The sequence below is a fragment of the Periplaneta americana genome, chromosome 1 (genome assembly GCF_040183065.1).
Source record: "Periplaneta americana isolate PAMFEO1 chromosome 1, P.americana_PAMFEO1_priV1, whole genome shotgun sequence".
Lineage (NCBI taxonomy): Eukaryota > Metazoa > Arthropoda > Insecta > Blattodea > Blattidae > Periplaneta > Periplaneta americana.
Window position 1 is genome coordinate 192,166,812 of NC_091117.1, and position 24,321 is coordinate 192,191,132.

General features: G+C 35.6%; 1 protein-coding gene across 1 annotated transcript in view; it reads right to left on the reverse strand.

Annotated features, from left to right (window-relative positions):
- Positions 1–24,321, reverse strand: part of LOC138705874 (pro-neuropeptide Y-like) — a 105,440-nt gene that overhangs the window by 5,963 nt on the left and 75,156 nt on the right. Inside the window, exon 2 of the mRNA XM_069834588.1 lies at positions 651–854. Within this exon, the coding sequence (XP_069690689.1) occupies positions 651–853 (203 nt within the window). The 5' untranslated portion in view covers position 854. The remainder of the gene's footprint in view (positions 1–650; positions 855–24,321) is intronic.

Here is a 24,321-nt window from a genome sequence, read left to right on the forward strand (position 1 = left end):
GCGAAGGAAAAAAGGACGACCAAAAAAGACTTGGATGGAGGGGGTACTAGCAGCTGTGGATGCTAGAGGTTTAGAGCCAGGCCAATGGATGAACAGAGAGAAGTGGCGTTTGATTTCCGGAAGACGGCGACAGCTGTTACGACACCGAAATGATTGATTTTTTATTTTAGTTGGTTATTTAACGACGCTGTATCAACTACTAGGTTTTTAGCGTCGATGAGATTGGTGATAGCGAGATGATATTTCGCGAGATGAGGCCGAGGATTCGCCATAGAGTACCTTGCATTCACGTTACGGTTGGGGAAAACCTCGGAAAAAACCCAACCAGGTAATCAGCCCAAGCGGGGATCGAACCCGCGTCCGAGCGCAACTTCAGACTGGCAGGCAAGCGCCTTAACCGACTGAGCCACGCCGGTGGCCCGAAATGATTGATACAGAATAATAATAATAATAATAATAATAATAATAATAATAATAATAATAATAATAATAATAATATTTACATCTTATATTATTATTCTTGTGTACTGTATCACTCTTTTCATAGTGTTAAAATCTTCAACGTGCTGCTTCCGCGCACTGCATTCATTTTTTATGTATTTGTATTTATTACACGAGTATTTCTTTATCATTCCGTAACTTATTTGTACCTGGGTCGTCCTTCGATGGCGTAGTAGTTGCCAAGCTCCTGTAGGTAAGTCCGTAGCTGGTCTGGTGAGGTGAATACTTTGGGGCGAGTGGGCCGGGACGCGATCTCGCCGCTCGCAGGCAGCGGGTCACTCCAGCAGGGCATCGCCATGGAGATCACCACGCACAGACACGCCATCACGACCAGGTTCACGGGGTTTTGCATTCTGTGTAAAATAAATATCGTCAGAAATGCAGGCAAACTTCAACTCAGCGAACAAGTCATTTGGTGGTTCAGTGACTTGCAAAATAAAGGAGTAATAAATAGCCAATGTAAACAAGAATTTTTAATATCGTTAAACATATTATGTGAACACGAAGATAACATAATACGAGGCGCGTCCATAAAGTAACTTTCCCACTCGTCCCACAGCTGGCAAACCACATGTTGCGCGAAGCGGCTGCGTGTACGTGATAGAGTAATGTCCTGGCATGGCGCATGCGCTAGCGGAACTTCCCGAGTGCTCTCAGTAGCTTCGTTGCATTGGTTGAAGATGGACGTTCCTATTCCAGCTCCCTCCGCGTGAAGTGCAGTCAGTGATAAAGTTTTTGAATGCACAGGGCATAGCGCCGATGAAATTGATCGTCAGCTGTCAGCTGGGCCTAACGTCATGAGCAAGCAGATGCTGCGTTGCTCCACAAGGTCGTCTCTGATGATGGTTGCCCTCCCACTGCGCTCCTCGTCATGCAAATTTTGGCGTCCTGCTGAAAATTGTCTACAGTAGCAACGCACCATCTGCTTGCCCATAGACCTGGCGCAGCTGACGATCAATTTCAATCGGCGCTATGTCCTGTGGATTCAAAAACTTTATCACTGACCGCACTTTACGCGGCGGGAGCTTGAATAGGAACGTTCATCTTCAACCAATGCAACGAAGCTACTGAGAGCACTCGGGAAGTTCCGCTAGCGCATGCGCCATGCCAGGACATTACTCTATCACGTAAACGCAGTCGCTTCGCGCAAAATATGGTTTTATAGCTGTGGGAAGAGTGGAAAAGTTACTTTATGGACGCGCCTATATATTATTTGCTACGGTCACAGCAGTCAAAGAGAAGCTTGCCATATTTATAGCAGACAATCTTAATCCTACGCCTCGTTTGGCGTGCAAAATATTAAACCACTCCTGTCACTAAATTTCCTTCATGCTGAACACAAAATCACGTGCTGCAGAGAGCACATATTATGTGGTTATTTAGTTTTTTCTTATACATAACTCTACATAGAAACGCTTTCATCCATTAAAAATTAGAAGAAAAAAACAGCTATCAGTTTCTCCTCTTTTCATCGACGTGGTTAAAGGTACAATATTTTCATGAAAATTAGAATTTATAAAACAGTATATGATAATAATAATCACCATTATATCATCATAAATATTAAACTAAAAGCAGAAAAACTGGCGACTACAAAAGGGAAAGAACTAAATAGGCCTATTTAAAGATTTGAGAAACCAACACTTTAAAGCTTTATGCTGCTGTGTAAAATTAAAAGATCTTTGAAATTACTCCAAATTATGTTAATGATGTTTTATAATTAAACACTATAAGTTTCAAATTAGAGTAGCCTATGTTAATTGAATTTTTCACAACAACATGAAACTTTCAACTGCGGTCTTCCTGAAACCAAAATTTTACATTTTGAGTTGCTTCCCTTTTGAAGTTGCCCGTCGATATGTCCTAAGAAATTTAGCTTGCAAGATAGAAGAGCGATCTCATAACCAGATCGGAAAATTCACATCAATTAACAGTAGCTATCAAGTTGGGTTAGTACGTTTATATTGAAGTTTATTCTTCCTATTATCTAGTATTTCTGGAAGAATATAATACATTTATATAATACATCTTGATTACACAACTTTTAACACTATATCACTTCGGATTATGTATTCTATATCTTTTGCGTGTTAAATATTACAGTACCTGGTTAACTAGTTTCTGCCTACAGTTATGAAGATGGCCAATAACAGGCTGAAACTAATTAACCAGGTACTGTAATATTTAACACGCGAAAGATATATAATACATTTCCGAAACATTTATATAACTTATAGGCTATACAAAATATAAAATAACAGATTCGTAAGTGCGATGAGACTTAATGGTTCGGCAGTATTGCGATACTTATTTTAAAGTCGCCTCGGCTTCAGGTAAGAGGGAGGGGCGTAATAAGTTTTAGTCTGCTATAGAAAAAATTGTTAGAATCTGACTGATACCTATTTACTTTTAACCCTTCGGAGGGGGCGTCTTTTCTGGTAACACACCCAGGCGCGCGGAGCACACTGTGCGCCACACAATTTTTCATTAAAAACGGCCTTTTCTATAATGTTAACTGAATATTTTAAGAGCGTTCTTATACACATTATTATTATTATTATTATTATTATTATTATTATTATTATTATTATTATTATTATCCGCCAGACGCAGGGTTAAACATCCCCTTATAACTCAGTACACTTACTGGCAAGATCCAGAAGTCTTTTTATCCCAATCAAATAAAATTCAGAAGGCTCTGGATGAAGTTATTCACTGACTTCATCATATTATCATTTTTGAATGTCTTTCTTTCAAATCGGTGTCAAAGTTAGTGCTGTATATGTTACATTATTTCGTGTAGACTATACGGTGTAGACCCTAATATAGAATAGGATTAGCTAAAAGTCTGGCACTACCTAAATATGTAACATAATATGCTCTATATTAGAACAATACAGATGTTAATATATTATGTATTATAACATTAATTAATTCAACTATGTTACATACTATTTTAATTCTCCATCATTTTGAAAGTAGCTATGTTGGATGCAACTTGAAAATTTTAAATAGAAAGGCGGTCATGTAAAATATTTTAATAATCACTCAAAATTTTATTAGCAAACCAATGGCGAAATCGGTTTTTATGTATCTTAATTCTTGTCGGTAATATCGCACGAAAGCCTGTATAAAGTATCCCTATTACAGCACCTCACGATTGAAACACATAAGCCGTTTGAATGCGGTTTATTACGTTTATTTGTAATATGAATCAGTGTTTTGTCAGTAATAACACGAAAAAAGGCTGTTCTATATTTATCACCATAGCAACATGTTTGTTGATTTTTAAATTGTTTGGTGATACAAAAAACTCATATTCAAGTCTACTAAATCTGCTATCCAGTGTTGAACGAAAGAGAAAGAATTCTAATTTTAGTTGTAGTTGGTTACAGAGACAGGCAACGATCTCATCGAAAGGCGGGTAATTTATTTAATGACATGCACCCGGATAGCAAACCAATTTCCCTTACAGCAGTAACAAGGATCGTAAGGAAATTTACTGAAACTGGAAAACTAAAGGATTTACCAAAATTAGATCGTCCGAAAAGTGTAACTGATAATAATAATACTCCGTTGGACGTTCCTCTTCATGTGCAAGAAAGCCGAAGTTTCGAACAACTAAATTGGCGTTAGAATCAAACATCAGTCAAAACTCGTGATGAAAATCAAAAGAGTCAACCACCATCCTTACAATGTACAACCTTTGCAGGATGATCCTCACAGAAGAATGCAGTTTTGTGAATTGATTATGAATCACGTTCGTTAGTATTTAAACCAGATTTTTCAACAACGATGGATTGGTAGGTGAGGTCAAACAGAGTGGCCGGTTAGTTCTCCCGATTTATCGCCTTTGGATTTCTTTTTATGGGGTCGTTTGAAATCATTTGCTTATCGGGAAAGACTCAGGAACATAGAGTTCGCCGCTGTTGATTAAGGGCTGGTATGCCTGACTGTGAAATGATCTGGCCCGGGTTCAAATACTGGTTGAGACAAGTTACCTGGTTGAGGTTTTTCCGTGGTTTTCCCTCAACCATTAAGAGTAAATAATGTGCAAATTTTGGCGCTGGTCCATAGACTCATTTCGCCGGCATTATCACCTTCATATCATTCAGATGCTAGTTAATCACAGTAGCTGACAAAGCTTCGTTAAAGAACCCACTAAAAAACACAGAAGATCTGCAGCATCGAATACTGGAAGCACTGCAAGACATTACTGAATTATGTTTTTCACTCCTTAAATTAATGGTTTCTATAACCGACTGGTACACTGGCCCACGATCGAACCCGCAATCTCGAGCATAGAAGGCCAGCGCTATACCAACTGCGCCAACCAGGCTGACTGTCATACATGGAAACTCCCACCTTTTAATCATATTATAACCAGCAAGAAATTTTCCTATTATCATAATAGCTTTATAATAATAAATTAATATTATCCATACCCAAACGGATCAGACTGTATACTTACATAGGAAACAGAATTACTTGGAGGAAAACCTGCTCCACAGTTCATTTCGTTACCTTCAATATCTATTACAACAGAAAAATTAATCAGACTGCAATAGTGAAAAGCAATTCACTGGTCTCTCTACGACTAAGCCACAAAAAGTTTGTTTATCCCTGTCGAAACAGGAAGTGTAAGAATCGACAAACCCCCGTTGGAATGAGAGCGTTGAAAAAAGTGACAATAGGTGTCTGCTTTAGAAAAAAGAAAGTGCAGTAAATAAATTGACAGAGTTTTTGTGGGATACATTCTGAATGAAGTGACGGGCGCGAAATATCTCTCATTGAAGTGATATTTACTTCACAAATCCCATCTCCTTTGTGTTGTAAACATCTTAACTTGAAAGGGAAATCATGAAGAAAGATGTCATACTAAATAACGACACAAAAATGAAGGCTTTGATCACACCTCTTACTATATAGACCACATTCTATCAACAAATTGGAGTCTTGTTAATAGTGACGTCTCAAAAAGGGGTCCGGATATCAAGTCAAGGCAGTAACATAATGTCAATAAATTGTAACAATTTCCTATGGTCCAGATTCTCCGATACATTAAGAAAATAGCTTTTATAATTCTAATAGTATGAAAAGTAAAACCCTATACGTCCGCGACTATGGTTCAAGCGCTAGCGGACGGCCCAGGTTCGATACTAGGCGAGGTCATCATAGAATTTGTGGTGGATAAAGCAGACGTTGCATAGGGCTTTCTTTCGGAGTACTCTCGTCTCCCTCTATCATTCCACCAATACTCTTCATCTGCCCTCATTCCATCTATCATCTTCAACAGTTAAAAACAGGTTGAGGTGAAATCTTTAAGATAGTACAGGTTATCACATACTCGTTCTGAGGATGACACCTGGCTCTGTCTGGGATGAGAAAGGATGGCCCAGCTGTTAGCATCTGATTCACGAATACCACCCAGGCCAACTCTTGGACTTGAACAATCATCGCATAGACAGAGTGTTTATTTCTTCTATTTTTGTTTTTAATTCCTAAAATATCATGTTTTTGGGATTGATAGTTGTATGATATTTACTGTTGGAGTAAATGTGAACGTCACTGCCAATGAGCTTCCGTCCAACACACACTAATACCACCACAATAGAGAGACAACAGAGTATCCTGATTTGTAAACAAGGATATCACCACAGTTGTAATGTACGTGGTGGACAGAAGTAAGTAAGGACTGTCTACTATATTTTCCAAAAAAATTAAACTTACAGATAACATTTTTTGTAGGGAAACAACAAAAGTTACAGAAAAATTATATTAGACTTTTTTGTTCAGTAATTTATGCTCTATCAGCAATATTTTTTGGCTTTTTATATCGTTCACACCCTGTATAGGGCGTACAATGGACCAAACCGTGTCTAAGTGTACGGACCCATATCGGATCCAGCCCTCGTAAAGTCAAGCTTACAGCAATATAGGATCGAGATTTAATTTCAAGATCCGCGGTATTTCAACGGTGATATGGTAGCTTTTTTTGTGTTAATTCGTACAAATCTAATTACAGTGTATATAAATGAAGTCAGATCTAAGCTTTTCAAACTATAAAACTATATTTGTTTGCAGTACGGAATACGAAAATTATTTTATTTATGAACTCGTGTCTTTGAAATAATAATCAAATCAAATATAAAGGAATACATTTTAAATTGTCACATGAAAAACAACACATCGTCAAAAAATCAAGCGGAGATAACATGAGAAAATACGAGTAATGACTATGATCCTGACGTTTTCATAATACTAGAGTCGACGGCAATTCGGAAGGCAGCTGTCTGCTAGCGTTTGCGTCGAGAGAGACAGATAGAGAGAGCAAGGCAGCGTACAACATTGTCACATCGTACTTCACGAGCACGTGCAATACAAATAGCGCAGGAGAGAATTTAAATTATCAAAAGATAATAATGACCTTAGCCGTTGATTACTGTAAGCATGACACCAAACAAACCCTCTTTCCTTCACTAACAATATTCTTTGCACGGTTCTCAATCCCACACCACATGCTTCTGCAGTCGTTTCTTGCATCTTGGCAACGTTGCTGCCAGCATCAAGATGGCCGGCAGCGTTCTGCTCTTTAACGTTTTTAAAATAATTATACACCTTAAACACTATTTTCCGCGCCTGCTTGTGTAATACTTGTCTTTTTACAGTCTCTTCTTCCATTTATTTACCTTACATACACACAGTAAATCTTAGTTTTACTTATTCAATGTATTGAAACACTCGCACGTGAACAAACGAACTGGGGAAGTGCTTGTTACAGACTGATTCTGATTGGTTCTACTGTACAAGCTTGTGACGTCACATACCAGAAATGCTACGGCGCATATAGAAGCTAACCGCCTTCCGAAATGCCGTCTAGTATAAGACGTATTTATCATTAATTAGTCTTAGATGTGATTTTCGGATAATCAAAAAATCTGCATTGACCTCTTAGAAACAAAAGAACAAGAGAAAGATCAACTATGAGGTGGAAAACATATACATCAGTACGATAACTTTCGAATGAGCCTAAAACAGGATATACGCTCTACCTCATAGGCTGTTGTAGAAGCGAAATTAAACTCCTATAAAGGACAATGTTATAGTAGAGGTAAATTAATAAAATGTGTGGTCGTTATGAAAACAAAAGAAAAAGTCTTAAAGAAAAAAACGGTATGAAAAAATAGTTACTGAGGGCTATAAAAATATAATTTTCAAAAAGGAAGACAATACAGAAAAATGTCAACAGTTGTTGTGAAAGAAAAAAATAGAACAAACTTCCATAGAGACATATTTAAAAATAGAGCTTCATTTAGAGTTTCTGTAAAAATCAAATGAAGGGTTCAGAACCATAGTGGGCCAAGCGCCATTTACTAAAACCGTAGAAAACAAGGGTTAAAATGAAGTTATTACCATAATTCAATGGAAACATATAGGACAGCAAGTAATATAAAGTATACACATTAAAACTGAATGATATGTCAATCTTCATTAAACTATGGTATTCACTTAACTTTAACCCTTGCTTTCTCTGCTTTTAATAAACGGCGCTTGGCCCACTATGGCTCTGAACCCTTCAAATATAAATGCATAAAGATTAAATTCTTTTCCAGTTTTACGAAACATTGAGGTTCCGCGGGACATAGTTTGAGGACCGCTTTTCCACACTGTGCACACCGCAAAGGATTTTCCGCATTCAGCGGAGTTTTATATCGGAAGTCCTTCGGGAGTCTGGCTGGGCAGCGTGGGCACTAAGAAACTGTTCTACATGCAGACACAAGAAGAGATTTCAAGTGTGGGAGAGGCTTAAACTTCCAATGTTTACTAATGCGGAGTCCGCGCCAAGTAGCTGTGACGTATTGAAGGCAGGGCCGGCCCAGTTGAAGCACTAGGGATTCAATTTCCGTCACATCTCTAGAGATTTATAGTTCCGGAGATTGTGATGAAATCTTTCTTCTAATATTTCGATTTTCCTTTCACGTTTTCATTTCACCATTGCTCCATTATTGCTAATCATCGACTATACTAATAACTAACCGTGACATCGGTATATTTGTATTAGTTTGAAGGTGAACATACGACGCCGGACAGAATGTAGTAGACGTGTTTCAAGTACAGGCAGCGGAAGCGAATTTGACACACGCCTAAGCAAGCACGATATACGATTATTGCGTGTTATAAAATCAAGACAATACAATCATTGTATATAAGGGTTAACATCGGAAAGATCTAAAATGTTGAGGTTGAGAATAATTGTTGGAAATTATACTTAAATTGTCACAAATGTGTTGCATTACAGTTTTGGAATGCCGAAATAGTAATATGCGTTGCAATAGCGGTATGTTGATGTTTTCATGTTCGAGGAAAAGATTGAAAAAGCGAAACGTAGTTGAGCTTTTTTAATTTCCGAGAACATGAAAACAAACATACCGCTCGTGTATCGTACATTATTTTTTGCGAAGATCGTTTATTACATACCTGAATGAGGAATTTCTAATTAGTTACAATGAAATCTCCATCTTGGTTTCTGTTCAATGACGGCAATTTTGGAAAACAAAAATATCTCTCTTCAACATTGTTGCTATAAAATGTTTTCTGTGTTTACTATATTGCAGCAGGCCGTGATATACGTCAGTCTTTTTTCCCCCCAGTCCATAAATGCGAACTTAAAACAAATGGTAAGGTTATGTAATGATTTATTTTTCATTTTAATATTTTAACAATATTATTTATATAACATATTGCAGTAATAACATCGACATCTGGAATGTTGTTGATTTTTTCACGGCTTCCTTAATGTTACTTGCATCACGAATGCAATAACTTTAGTGAAGTAATAGAGTTTACTTAATTTTTGGGAATATTTAAAAACAATAATTAACAGTGCAATTTAGGTGAAATTGCAGTGGTAAGTTTCCAATTTATAATTATTACTATGTTAAACGTCTCTAAAAATCATATGTTAAAAGCCTAAAGCAGTAAAATGAATATGTCTCTTAAGCGGTAAGAAGAGGGGAATTGTTATGTGTTACGTTGGGAATATTGAATGTGGTATTTCACACTTACCGCGTATTGGTTCTGTGCGGAAAGCAAACAAATAAGCACGATCTCGCACAAACGTATATGGCGTATGATGATATAAGCAAAAAGGTATGTGCAAAAATGAACACAGTAATATAAAAAACTGTGGTTTCAATACATTATGCAAAATTGCAAGAGTTTTGTCAGATGAAAAGTACGATTGTTATAAACTTGATCTAGAAATGGATGATGTGAAATATTTTACATATGTGCCCTTGGCTTCAGCCGATGTTGAACGCAGTTTTTTCGCATACAAGGTTATATTATCCGACACTCGGCGATCATTTTCATTTGAAACTTTGAAAATGAATGTTGTTGTTTATTGCAGCAGGAACCGAAACAGGCGAACAATATGCAAGAAAAGTAAGGCACGAAATAGATGTGATAAATAAATTAATATAACACTTAAATATAGGAAAAGCAAAATTGTACGCCATATAGGCTACCTTTTCGCCATCCTACAACTGTAATGTAAACCTCTAAATATTTATTTAAAAAAATCTTTTCAGACATGTTTTACCACATTTGTGGCAATTTAAGTATGATTTTTAAATGTCATCGGCATTTTAGACCTTTCCGATATTAACCCTTACATACAATAATTGTACTGTCTTGATTTTATAATACGCAATAATCGTATACAAAACACGGAACGTGCTTGCTTAGGCATGTGTCAAATTCGCTTCCGCTGTCTGTACTTGAAACGCCGACTACATTCTGTCCGGCGTCGTATGTTCACCTCAAACTAATACAAATATACCGATGTCACGGCCCTACTAATAACATTCATTACATAGAGAAAAATTACAGGTATTTATAGGCTATCACACAAGCTATCTAAAAATATTGTCACCATTTGGTCACTGTATCATGTTTGATAATCAGTTACTGTAAAGTATTTAAGTATACAGAATGAAGAGTAAGTAATTTCATTAATTTCAGGGGGTTATTCTTTGAAATATTTCAAACAAAAAAAGATAATACAATTTTTCTCGTTTTTGCTTCCTTTTCTAGATAAAAATTGTTTTATATGAAACATTTCATGGCGTGTTTTGTGAAAGCCATTCATTTAATTCCCAATATGCTCAGTCATTTTAAGAGAGCAACAAATCGACCCTCCCAAGTACTAACATTGTAACTCATTTTTAACATTTTTCAGGAGATGAAAATGAAGTTTTAAAATGATCGTGTAAATTAGTGTAATACAAAAATGTAGAGTAACAATAAGATTTAACATGCAATTGGGAAGGTTTAGAGCTATACAATGATAGTACTGGGAGAAAAGAAACAATTTAAGACAATATAAACTAGGACAACTCAAAACCATAAAAAAAAAAAATTGAATTACAATGTTAGTACTTGGGAGGGTCGAAATGTCAATATATGAAAACTGAAATTAACGTCATTTTGTTTATTAAGAAATATAAGAAAAGTATTCAGTAATAATTACTGCTATCATTTACGAACAACGAAAATTTAAGTTACAGACTTGCTGAACCAGTGTATAGTGTACAATGTTAAAAATTAATTGCCGTGTTAAGAAATTGTTCAATTCTAGGTGCAACAGGCTGAAGCACAGCACATGGAGGAGGAGGAGGAGGAGGAGGAGGAGGAGAGGGGGGGAAGAAGAAGAAGAAGAAGAAGAAGAAGAAGAAGAAGAAACTTGTGGACATATAACACAGATTTACATACAAATAATGATGACATATTCCATACATTATCCACAAAATAACGAAACCAGGTAATTCATTCTGAATGCCACATTAACATTTATGATATATATATATATATATATATATATATATAACTACAATTAAATGACTTTCATTTAACTGCAATTAAATCACTTTCTGTACTTAAACTTTTTCACGCCTTCCTTTTATTTCAGTTAGATGTGAAAAACTGGAATCATACAAATTCGTAAGGCAAAGAAATAAATTCCGTCAAAGCGTTGAACTGGCAACACATAGTCTCAATCCCTAGTGAGTATACTCCCTTAGCAGTACTTACTTGCTTACAAATGGCTTTTAAGGAACTCGCAGGTTCATTGCCGCCCTCACATAAGCCCGCCATCGGCCCCTATTCTGTGCAAGATTAATCCAGTCTCTATCATCATATCCCACCTCCCTCCAATCCATTTTAACATCCTTCCATCTACGTCTCGGCCTCCCCAAAGGTCTCTTTCCCTCCGGCCTCCCAACTAGCACTCTATATGCATTTCGGATTCGCCCATACGTGCTACATGCCCTGACCATCTCAAACGTCTGGATTTAATGTTTCTAATTATGTCAGGTGAAGAATACAATGCATGCAGTTCTGCGTTGTGTAACTTTCTCCATTCTCCTGTAACTTCATCCCTTTTAGCCCCAAAAATATTTTCTAAGAACCTTATTCTCAAACACCCTTAATCTCTGTTCCTCTCTTAAAGTAAGAGTCCAAGTTTCACAACCATACAGAACAACCGGTAATATAACTGTTTTATAAACTCTAACTTTCAGATTTTTTGATAGCATGCTACATGAAAAAAGCTTCTCAACCGAATAATAACCCTTAGCAGTAATATGAGCAAAAATTTGTACCCTTCAGTCCACTCCAAGAACCTCCAGGAGTAAGCGTGGTCACTAGTTCAGAAACATTGATCACGATTACTATGACGATTCAACAAATGTACGAAACTTTTGGTGTGAAATGTCTATACATATTCGACCTACGAGAAGAGAAAAAGTGTAACGTTTTGATATGAAAAGTTTACTTTGACGTCATTTTGTAACATGATGGAAACAGAAGTGTATTTTTCCACTCGGTCCGCTTCGCTCCATTCTCTATATAATGTGTTTTGAGATTTTCCACACAGTCCTGTCCCTCATGTGGTAACTAGTAAGTTATTTTCAGGCTCTTCGCCTTTAAAATTCTCTCAATTTCCTGCAATAGAACTACGAAAAACAGAGTGAGATAAGTGGCCAACAGGCTTGGAGCACGCATAGATTCTTCCTCACAGCCCCAAATTCCTTGCAAGAACGTGCGATCACGTATCTTTCAATTATTTTTCCTCCCATTTTCTCTTCATTCATTGGTTAATACACAATGTCCGTCTCGCTCCATTACCTACTTTATCGATAGAGTGTACTCATCACTCATCCTGCCGTATTTTACTTAGTCCTTAAATCAATCTTACTTAATCTAAAATTTATACTCCGAGAATAACATTTCACGCAATCCAGGGGATATCATAAATCTACTGTTACATTACTTGAATCAGTCTTGCTGTGACATGCCACATTAACATTTGTATTCCTGGTAGCCTACGCTTGATGTTAAGGCGACAGCATTCGAATAGCCTACCCCTATACGCCTGATCGATCTCCTAAATAGGGTAACAATCTAGTGTTTGCGAGCGGAGACAACATCCGGATTCTTTCGTCAACAGCCATCTGAGTGGCAATGACGCATTTTCGTATTACTAGCTTGTGTAAACCCTGCACAGCATTGACCCCTCACCTTCCAATATATTCAATGAAATCGCATATGCTACATTAATTCGGGTCGCTTCACTTGCCATGCTGTAACACTGATGAACTCGAATAGTCTACATTTCAAGTGTCTTTCTTCATGCTGTAACACTAATCCTACAGATTACTTTTTTTGTAAAAACAAAATACCTAACATCGCTTTCATTCACAACATTTTGTGAAAGAGTACAACCTAAAATTCAACTTGAACTTCCTATGTTCTTCTAAAGGACGGTGCCTATTATTATTTATCCACTTTGATTATGTAATGTGGACTTTACATCACTAATAAAATTGTTGTAAACGCATTCATTACGCAACTAGTTAGGTAATTAATATTTGAGGAGAAAAATTCGCTCCGGTGCCGGGGATCGAACCCGGGTCTTTGGTTCTACGTACCAAGCGCTCTGACCACTGAGCTACGCCGAATACAGCACCGGACCGAATCTTCCTCCTTCAATGTTTCCCTGTGTGGCCTGACTCCAAGTTAGTATATGTTGACGTGTATGTCCAATGTCAACTGCCATTATACTCAGCTGAGTGACTTGTATGGCCGGGATTCCGCAGTTACGTGCACAGTAATCCGTACAGACATATGCATTGCAGCTATGAGAATATTATAGATTTATTAATTTGTCATGCAGAATAATATCTGTAATATTGACAATTTTTCTCCTCAAATGTTAATTGTCAATATTACATATATTATTCCGTATGACAAATTAATAAATCTATAATAGTTATGTAATGATACTTCTATTACGTAACTAGTTAGGTAATTATACTACTATTACGCAACTAGTTAGGTAATGATACTGCTATTATCTAACTGGTTGCGCAATGTGGGCCACACATAAAATAGAATGTAATTGATTTTTATTTATTATAAACATCAACAACAATATGTTCACAATTTGGTACTAAACATTCAATTGCAGAATTTGCAGCATTTTCAATATCTGAATCCTCGTTTGAACTCATTTTAGCAATGTTTGTTTATTTCTCCTAGCATTGCCTTTCTTCTGTTATAAACAAAAACCTATCGTATTCAAAACTAATAAAAATGGTACATTTATGTTAATTTACAAAAGCAATCTTAGAGTTTCAATCCCAAAATATCCGTTTAGGAAACTTTTAGATTTGAGGCATTACAGCGTACAGATACGGAATTAAAATTGAAGGGTTCAGAACCATAGTGGGCCAAGCCCCATTTACTAAAACCGTAGGAAACAAGGGTTAAGATGAAGTTATTACCATAATTCAATGGAAACATATAGCAAGTAATATAAAATATACACATTAAAACTAAATGATATGTCAATCTTCATTAAACTATGGTATTCACTTAAATTTAACCCTTGCTTTCTCCGTTTTTAATAAATGGCGCTTGGCCCACTATGGCTCTGAACCCTTTAATTTGGAGTCTTGATGGGAGTCCACCTGTATGTAGGCAACAATTTCACACGATTGTCCACAAATAGCACATATATAGAGGCTCTTGTTTACTGCACATGCGCAGTGTGTTGTAAGCGAAACTTATACAATAAGGGAGCTCCAAATTTTATTTCCGTATCTGTACATCATTCGCCTGAAAAAAATATTTTCTAGACAAGTGGTGCACACTGTTCTATGTATCAAGAAACTTCACTATTTTCAATAAATGTAAATCTCGAGAAATTTTAACAAATAACTTCAATTAGCCGTGTGAGTTTAGTAAAAGGCATTTTATTTTTTGTGAGTCATTTTCGAATGAAATGAATGGTAGATGTTAAATTTAAACGAAATCTAGCCAATGATTAAGCAGAAAAAGCTGTTCTGAAATGGACGGACAGATAGGCGACAAGTAAACATCATAAATAAAAAAGTCTATCTCCAAATTAACACTTTGTAATATCCTAGTAATTGCCTGAGAAAGGAACACAATAAGATAATCTTATTATTAGTCTTCCGTGTTTTTCTAAACATCTCGCTGTCATCACTAGAAATTCTCCGAAAGGTGAGTAAAGCGAATACATCACGAGCTGAATTGAAGACCGGTGCAAACGATCTGGGAACTTTCTTTATCAGAGGTCGAATTCATTCAGTAGAGGCACCTACAGTGAGCCAGTTACATGTTATATTTAAAGACTCTCGAGCGTCAATCAATGGACTGGTCAACTCCAGTTCGTGCCGGTGGTTGTCACGTGCCGTGTGAAGCACGTGAACACCACCATTAACATGCGGCCGTCATGAAGTTGAGTGCTAAGTCACGTGCAGTGGCTCAAATGAAGTAAATTCTAGTTTTACATTTTTCAAATATCGTTATATTAATTCAAACATTTAAAAAATTGCAACAATTTGGAAGGGAATATAAGTGAATATATATGATATATTTCGTCACAGCACTTCTTTACATGTAATGGTGTACCTCACATTTCTGTATCCGGTGCCACCATTAACATATTATTACAATAACACATTATTTGAAGTACACGTCTATACCAACCAATACTCTCAATTACACTATGTACTTTTTTTGTTACTTGGTCAATCTCCCCTTCAGTATTTCTCCTACATTTCATTTGCTATTCTCTATTTGTTCCTTAATCCTAATATATCTAATATTCTATACTACTTTCACACCCCCTTTATCCCCCAACTACTATTCATTAAAACCTCCATTTCAATTTATCTCTATAAATTATCATATTGAATTATTTGTCCTATTTGATCTTTGACCTTTTCTCCTATCTTTCTCTTATATTCACTTACTGTTCCAACGTTCAAATGTTAGTACTAATTTTATGCTGTCACTTGTTCACTTGTCTTAACCCTTTCTCCTATAAGTGAATATTTGAAATTAAGTTTTCTCTTTTTTTTACCCCTTATGTACACATCCTGTAACCAAATTCTATCATATATATCAGAATCTCAAATCTCTCATTTTCTATTAAAAATATCTTATTTTATGCTGATTTCCTCAATAAAACTACAAAATGTGTAGACAATTAAATAGTTACCATAGTAACTAGAGTCCGGATTTTCATGTAATATTGATCCTGGAAATTTGTACATCAATATAAATATAAGTAAAAACCTCAAAATATATACCTACTAAATATGTAATATCAAAATTGCATGCAGAGTTAAAAATTGTTGTTTTTTATTTTTAAAAAGTTATTTCAAATAAGTATAAACAAGAAGATTAATTTCATACAAATTACACATTTATATATGCCATGATATAGTGTTTGGTGCTGTTCTTATGTTAATCAAGGTATAAAGCACAATGTGCTACCAGATATTTTCAGGGGTCAAGTTCTGTCGGCAATCGGACAGTAGGTCTTTTTTCTTATACGCCGAAAACAATTTCTCGACATCGCATAAGGTCACTGGTGCATATTTAAACAAATGGATGTGGCTAACAGCAATGTTTTCTGGAGGGCTCCATCTTTCTGACTGAGGATCTGGCTAACAGTAAATAAACTGGCACAACCCCGATTTCTTTCAAAGACTGCTTCGAATTATTTCACGACTTGCTTACCTACAGTTCAACGGACAGCTCTAAGTTTAATTTTTGTGTCACAGATGAAGTTCATCCACTCCATGAGTGAAATTTTGAGTTTCCAACTTTTTCATACTTTCGGAAATCCAGCTGAAGTTTCAGTCGACATATACCACTTTACACACAATTTTAGAATTCAGTAAGACACGCTGGGAAGCAGCTAAGTGAATATTGGAATAGAAGGTAAAGTCACTGTCAGGAGAACAAAACATACATCTTCCAGTTGCAAGAAATGGCCTAGACACTAGTAGTTTTCCTTTTCTCTATAAACGCCAGCTAACAAAAGACAAATATAAAGTTGAACTGTCTTAAGACCGTGGAGTGACATGAAGTCTATGTAGCAAGATTTATCAATCACATAGGTTTTTTCAGAGTTGAGAATAAAGTGTTTAGCCAAAAATATGTATGTACCGTGCGAAATATGTAAATATATGTACCGTAGTATTAAAATTAAATGTAATGATCTCAGTAGCCTAATGTACCAAAATTTTCCATTTTCAGACATACATACAAAGGGAAAATATGTAATTTCATAAAAACCCGGACTTTAATAAAAACTTACGACACCCATGGCGCTTTTTATAAAACAAATGAAGTATTAGCCTATATAGCGGTATAAAAAATATAGTCTTTCAGATGATATTAAAAAAAATATGGTGTCATTTTAAAAATGTTTCCTATCACGTCATAGCTCGTACAACATCGCAAAAAATATTTTGTTTCCAAAAATTGTGAATTTCTAAATACAGTAGAACCTCTATTATCCGTGATAATGAAGGGGATGGACTGAACGATTAATCGAAAAAATCGGATAATCCGTACCGTAAAATATTGTCGTAAATTAAGTGAATAATACCTGAAGTTTCGTAAATTACTCTGTAGTCTTGTGTTTAACCCGCTAGGTAGTGGATCAGAAGTACACTAAAGGCTGGTTCACAATAAACCGGGAACGAAAACGGCAACGAGAACGAGAACGAAAATAATGTTAAAATAAATGTATTTAAATGTGAGCGTTCACAATAGTTAACTGTGAATCCTCACATTTAAATACATTTATTTTAACAATATTACCGTTCTCGTTCTCGTTGCCGTTTCTGTTCCCGGTTTATTGTGAATCAGCCTTAATTTAAGTTCGGTTGTCAAGGACGTGTTTTTAATGGGCAAAGAAATTCCTTGTGATGGCTGTAAGCGGAAAGATAGGAATAGTAGAGGTCTCATGTTATAGATTTACATACTTTATACACTTTATTCTTAATTTTTATTAAATCGCGCACAGTTGTGACATCAGTCTAGTATTCTGATGCGAGATGAGCCACAGTTTCTGTTTCCCCAAATCACTCTATTATATGCATTTTTCGATATTTATCACAAAAGTTTTCTTTTGACACTAATGCAATATATTTTATATAGAAATTGTACAGTTTGTCAGTACGAACAGTAGGCCAAACTGGAAGTGTAAAGGCTTGTAGGCTAATAACACTCTCTAGAAAAAAAAAGTACTAATAAGTTATAACGTACAGTAATACTCCATATGTTTTTGTAGAAAATAAAAAAGAAAAAAAAGAGCGAGCGGAAGACAGTCGGATAATCCGATAATCGGTTAATAGGGTGTCGGATAATCGAGGTTCTACTGTACTAGGTTAAATGCAATTATTACACGTTACTTTTGCAAAAAAAATAATAATCTGTATGTATCGATGTAAGTATGCATAGGCATAATGGAAATAAGTAAGATCATAGAATCGATTTTCAAATTAAAAATTTACTGATAGCATTTGCAATTATGTATGTGTTCATGTTAGACAGAGGGATAGATTTCTATTACCCAAGCAGTAATTAATGCAATTCACTTTAATTCATAAATTTAAATTTAGGTTCAATTTATTGTCGGTCGATCATGACGCAAGTTACGATTGAGCTTGAATTCAAAGTAGGGATTGGATGTTCGCCCGCATTACGTATGATATTCTGTGTCCTCGGTGGCGTCATGTCCTATCGATTCCAACTCCTGAGAATCCCACCATGTGCATATTTGGTTTAAAGCGAAGAAAGGAAAAATACCTAATATAGGCTCAAACTAAGGCTATTCAGAGGTTGAAAGCATCTGCGGTAGTGTTAATATACCAGTGAGTACACCATATTAGTTCATTATAAACACAACATAATTCAAAAGGCAATTCACTAGAGGATCTAAAGATTGTATGTACGACAGTTTCAGTATCTACTATTGAAGCGATAAGTAAACAAATATATTACTTAAGGGGAAGGACCTGTAGGAATGACCTATAATATGTGCCAAAATTAACAGTTATTTTTATTTTTAGTCTAAAAATACTTCTTAGTATTGAATTCATTTGAGCGAAATTTCAAGGTCGTTAGGAAGAAAATAATTGATTTTACGCCATTTTTTAATATGTGTGCTCAAACTTTCCAATTGAATATCCGGAGTTTGTTTATTTTACATTTTTCAACATTTAATATGTAATATCTCAGACAATAATAGAGATAATTGAATAAACTTTTCAGGGCATATTCTCACATTAGACATGAATAATTCTGTAAGAGGAAATTGTCAAATTGCAAATTAAAGAATAAATAAAAAACAATTACGTGTAGCTAATTCTTATTTCTGTTCGTAAAAATACAAAATAAAAATTAAAAAAAAATTAAAATTTATAAAAACATCAACAAAATTGATTAGCAGACTTTTAGTTTTCATTTAAGTCAAGATTTGTGATTCTGTGATACCCTTGAGAGCAGATATATCATTTTCTTTATAATACCGCATTTTTGCATATTTATGTCTGTGACTGTACCATAAACGGCATTTTTAATTTCGATGCACTAAATTTATTTTGACAATTGCTTTACAGAACGCAATAATTTTATCGCTTGAAGTTATTCCTGAAATTGCTCCATTCCTGATTTTTTTTTTTTTTGTAACGAGTTTTCGAAATAGTCTAGCATAACATAAATCAGGAACTGGCAGATATCTTGGCTTAGCATCACTAAGTACAGAGGCAGCTTCGAATAATATTATGTAATAAAAATGTTCGGGAATGACCTAGTTTCCTAACAACGTCAATACCTACTTGAAATTAAGAAATCATCTCGCATTGGCAATGGCAAGGAAAGAAGTCAAATAATATCAAAGTTAATTGAGTTTACTAAAAATTAATTCCAAACATTCGATAAGAACATTTTGTTTCTTTATTGAGTCATTAGAGCAATTGAAAATATCCATTCAATTTGCAGGAGCAACAGACATCACAAAGCCTATATACGTTCCTTGCTTTAACTCGTACCTGCTTCCTTGGCTAACTTTTGATACAGTTGTCATGGTTACACCGTCATGGTAACAATCTAATAACTGCACATTTGTTTTGTGCTTTGTAATATTCTATAGCCATAATTTATTATGTTCGCCTACAACATTTCTCAATAAATTTTAATTGAAAATTAAAATACACCGCGATCGATAGACAAAATGTCGCTTCTACATTAATAATTCACACAAAAATGTGTTGTTTTTGTGCTAAGGGAACTCGGGCAATAATACTAGTAATTACGTTATTATTTATTAACATATCCTTGCAGAATATTGATATTGATCAAAGTACAGGAACAAAAAAAATTGAAAATATATAAAGAAGGACTTACGAAAAGTATTTAAAACGTGAAAGTTTTGTAGCTATAGGTGCAGGATTTAGAAAAGAAACTAATTTGTAAAAAAAAAAGAAACAATAACTTGACATCATAGTAAGAAATAAGCCAAATACAGAGTGGGGCATGGGAACCAAGTATTTTTAAATGGCTTGTACTCGGTCATTATGGAAGGGAGAGACGTGCGGCATGTGACGGTCCATTCCGTGGCTCATAGCATTTCACCTACAGTCGGCATCATGGAGCAGTGGACGCATGTTTGCGTATGATTGTTTTGTCAGAAATGGCGAGTCGGTGACCTCGATACGGCGTGAGTTTTGCTACAGATTCAATATTAATCGCAATGATTCTGTTCCCGTGCGTGGCACAATCTTATGTTGGGTTAAAAAATCTTAAAAAAAAAAAAGGCGCAATACTGAAGAATAAATCGCCCAGCCCCCAACACAGAGTGCGTACGCCAGAAAACTTTCAGTCAGATAAGCGATACTGCCCATCCCATGCCGCTCTGCTCGAAGACATTCAGCTGCTCTTGGAATCAGCTATCGTGCGGTAAGACGGATTTTGCATGGCGATTTACATTTACACCCAAACAAGATGGGTGGTTTCAGCAAGATGGGGCCACGGCGCATATCTCCAGAGGGCCAATGGCAGTTCTTTGCCTCCTGTTTTCCAATCGCCTCATTTCGAGATTTGGTGATGTTCCATGGCTCCCTCGGTCCCCTGACCTGTCCACGTGATTTGAGTACCTAAAGGCACGTGTTTACGAGGATAAGCCTCGAATATTAGATGAATTAAAGGACACAGTACGTCAACACATCACCCAAATCAACAGAGATCTCCTGGAAAGAATAGAGGTGAATTTTCGTCAGCGCCCTAAACAATGCGTCAACACAGACGGCATCACATGCCAGATGTAATTTTCCGCTCATAATTGAAATGGTATGTTCTCACAAACGTTGTTCTACGAATAAAATGTGTTGAAAACAAAAACTAACTGTTTTATGATTATTTTAAAAATACTTGGTTCCTATACCCCACACTGTATTTCAAACGGACTTTTTTTTATATACACCGTGTCCCGCTTAAAACACAAATAAAATAAAAGTCCATAGCTCTAATGAAAATCTTATTTAATTGAAACTGTTAACATTTTCTAACCTCTAAAGAGTTACAATTTCAACATGACTACCATTTACAGCACGGCAGATGTCAAGCCTGTTTTCCACCTCTCCCCAGGTATTCCTCAGCACATCAATAGTGACATTTTGAATCGCAAAGCGGATTCTGAGCTTCAAATCATCGAGGTCAGCTACTGGTATTCTGTATACTTGATCCTTGACGAATCCCCATAGAAAAAAGTCCAAGGGCGATAGATCTGGTGACCTTGGCGGCCAAGAAATTCTCTCGATCCTCTGCCAATCTACTGTCTGGGAAAACTGTCATTAAGAAACTTGCGTACCTCCAATTCGAAGTGAAGAGGAGCGCCATCTTACTTATAAATGGTTTTTAAAATCTTGGAGACTTTCTGCATCCTGTGCCAAACATATAATAAAAAAATATCCTTCTGTTAATAAATTTTGAAAAATTATCTCTTGATACCTCTAGCCCGGACACGTATAATGATTTCCAGCTGTATGTAGAGTTTTACCGAGCCCTATACCTCCTCCACCGGCAACCCGATTGCTCTGAAATTTCGAAAGAAAGCTAAGCTATTTATGAATATGTCGATACCATAATATTATGTAAAATTCTCTTATCTTTAAGTTATTCAATAAAAGTGACTTCCTAGATCTTTAAATAATTATTTAAAACAGCTACGTAACATTAGATAGTTGTAAATGTTTATAAGATGGCCGACCATTAAATTATCAGAAATACTTAGGCTATATTTTCATATCAACAACAATAAAACAGATCCCACTTGGAAATATAATAAGTTCGTGCGCTACAAACCAGATGTAGGCTACTAATTAAACAACAAAATATAGGTATTTTACATTCCCGTAAGTTAAATACACGTGTGTCCCCCGTGCGTGTGTCTTTATTACCTTTTGCCCAATACTGTTGTCGTAAACCTTGCATCACATTGGTCACGTCACTTCGATCTCCTGTTGCTTTTAATGTTGGGCGTTCGTTAAAATTTATCTTAAGAGTGTGGACGGAAGAAATCAAAGTATCAATGCGTTAAAAAGTTATGAAAATAAAATTAGAAAACAAATTGTTGCACGTAAGAAGCACAGCTACTTTATTGTTAAAGTAGTAGGCCTATATTAAGCGTTTCTGTCGTGAATAAGAACATTACTTTTCAAGTATAGCCTACACACAAAAATTGCTTAAAATACACTGCAGAACATTAAAAAAAGAAAGTAAGTGATAATTATAATAGACCGTTTAATTGCGCATCTTTAATCCAACGTCCCTCGATAATCATAAAGGCTAAACATAGTTCACTAAAATAAATATTCGGCCATAATAATTACTGAGTAATGATTTATAACACGGCAAACCAAATAATTACTTACTCTCTCTTTTCTATCTTCCTTTCTACGTCTTTGATATTGATTCTGTGGACACAAAGGTATATCCTTGCACCAATTTTTATTTTATTGGGTTATTTTACGACGCTGTATCAACATCTGAGGTTATTTAGCGTCTGAATGAAATGAAGGTGATAATGCCGGTAAAATGAATCCAGGGTCCAGCACCGAAAGTTACCCAGCATTTGCTCGTATTGGTTTGAGGGAAAACCCCGGAAAAAACCTCAATCAGGTAACTTTCCCCGACCGGGTTTCGAACCCGGGCCATCTGGTTTCCCGACCAGACGCGCTGACCGTTACTCCAGAAGTGTGAACCCTTGCACCAATCATGGACATACCAACATTGCAGGCCTCTCCTACCATGTGGTCAGCATGGTGCAGGGTCACCGCGGAGACAATACAGAAGAGCACACGACAACGAATTAATCACTTAGCCCAGTGGACGGAAAATAAATCTCCACACTATAGCGCAGGACCGTTTGTCTGCTGATCAGGGGCTGCGTTCGGGCATTGGTTCGATTCTCACTTGGGCTGATTACCTGGTTGGGTTTTTTCCAAGGTTTTCTCTAGCCGTAAGGCGAATGTCAGGTAATCTACGGTGAATCATCGGCCTAGCTATGAACAATTATATCGACGCTAAATAACCTAATAGTTGATAAAAAAATAATCATTAAATAATCAACTAAAAAATCTCCACTACTCATGCCGGGAATCGAACCATGGACAGCTATTTAAGCTGTTACGAATATCTTATAACTCGTTGCTCTGATGAGAACTGATCACGTGGTACTGCTGCGGCTGGTATTCCACTGTTTCTTGGGATATTACGTAACTTCTATCAATGTTTCAATTTTCTTTTCTCTACCAGAGAGAAAAAGAACTTCTAACATGTAACCCACTAACATATAACAAGAAAATTAGAAACGTGTTAATGTCTTCATTTGATTAAATAAATTTATAGCCTATGTGTATGAATTAATCAACCTATATTATATTTGTAATCTATAATTTTGAAAAAAAAAAAAAAAATATATATATATATATATATATATATATATATATATATATATATATATATATATATAGTCCTACTTTTCACGTGCGATATTATTCTTCTCTAGTGTTAATATTATATTATATAATTCCATTGCCGCTGTAATTTAAATTTTAGTTCCTATTTTATTTTACTTATTTATTTTTATTATTATTATTTTTATATATTTCTCTGATATTAATATTGTATTATATAATTTCTGTAACTGTAATTTTAATTTTATTTCCTATTTTATTTTATTTTATATTCTCTAATAGGCCTATTAATATTATATCTGAACTGCGACCGAACACGAGCGCTGCTCATTCGGTCTCAGATTTTGTTAATACTACTGTATCTCCTGTTTTATATTGTTTGTATTATTTTATTTCTATTTCTCTTGTTTGTTTGTAATTGTAATTATATTGTTCATTCTGTATATTTAAATTTAAA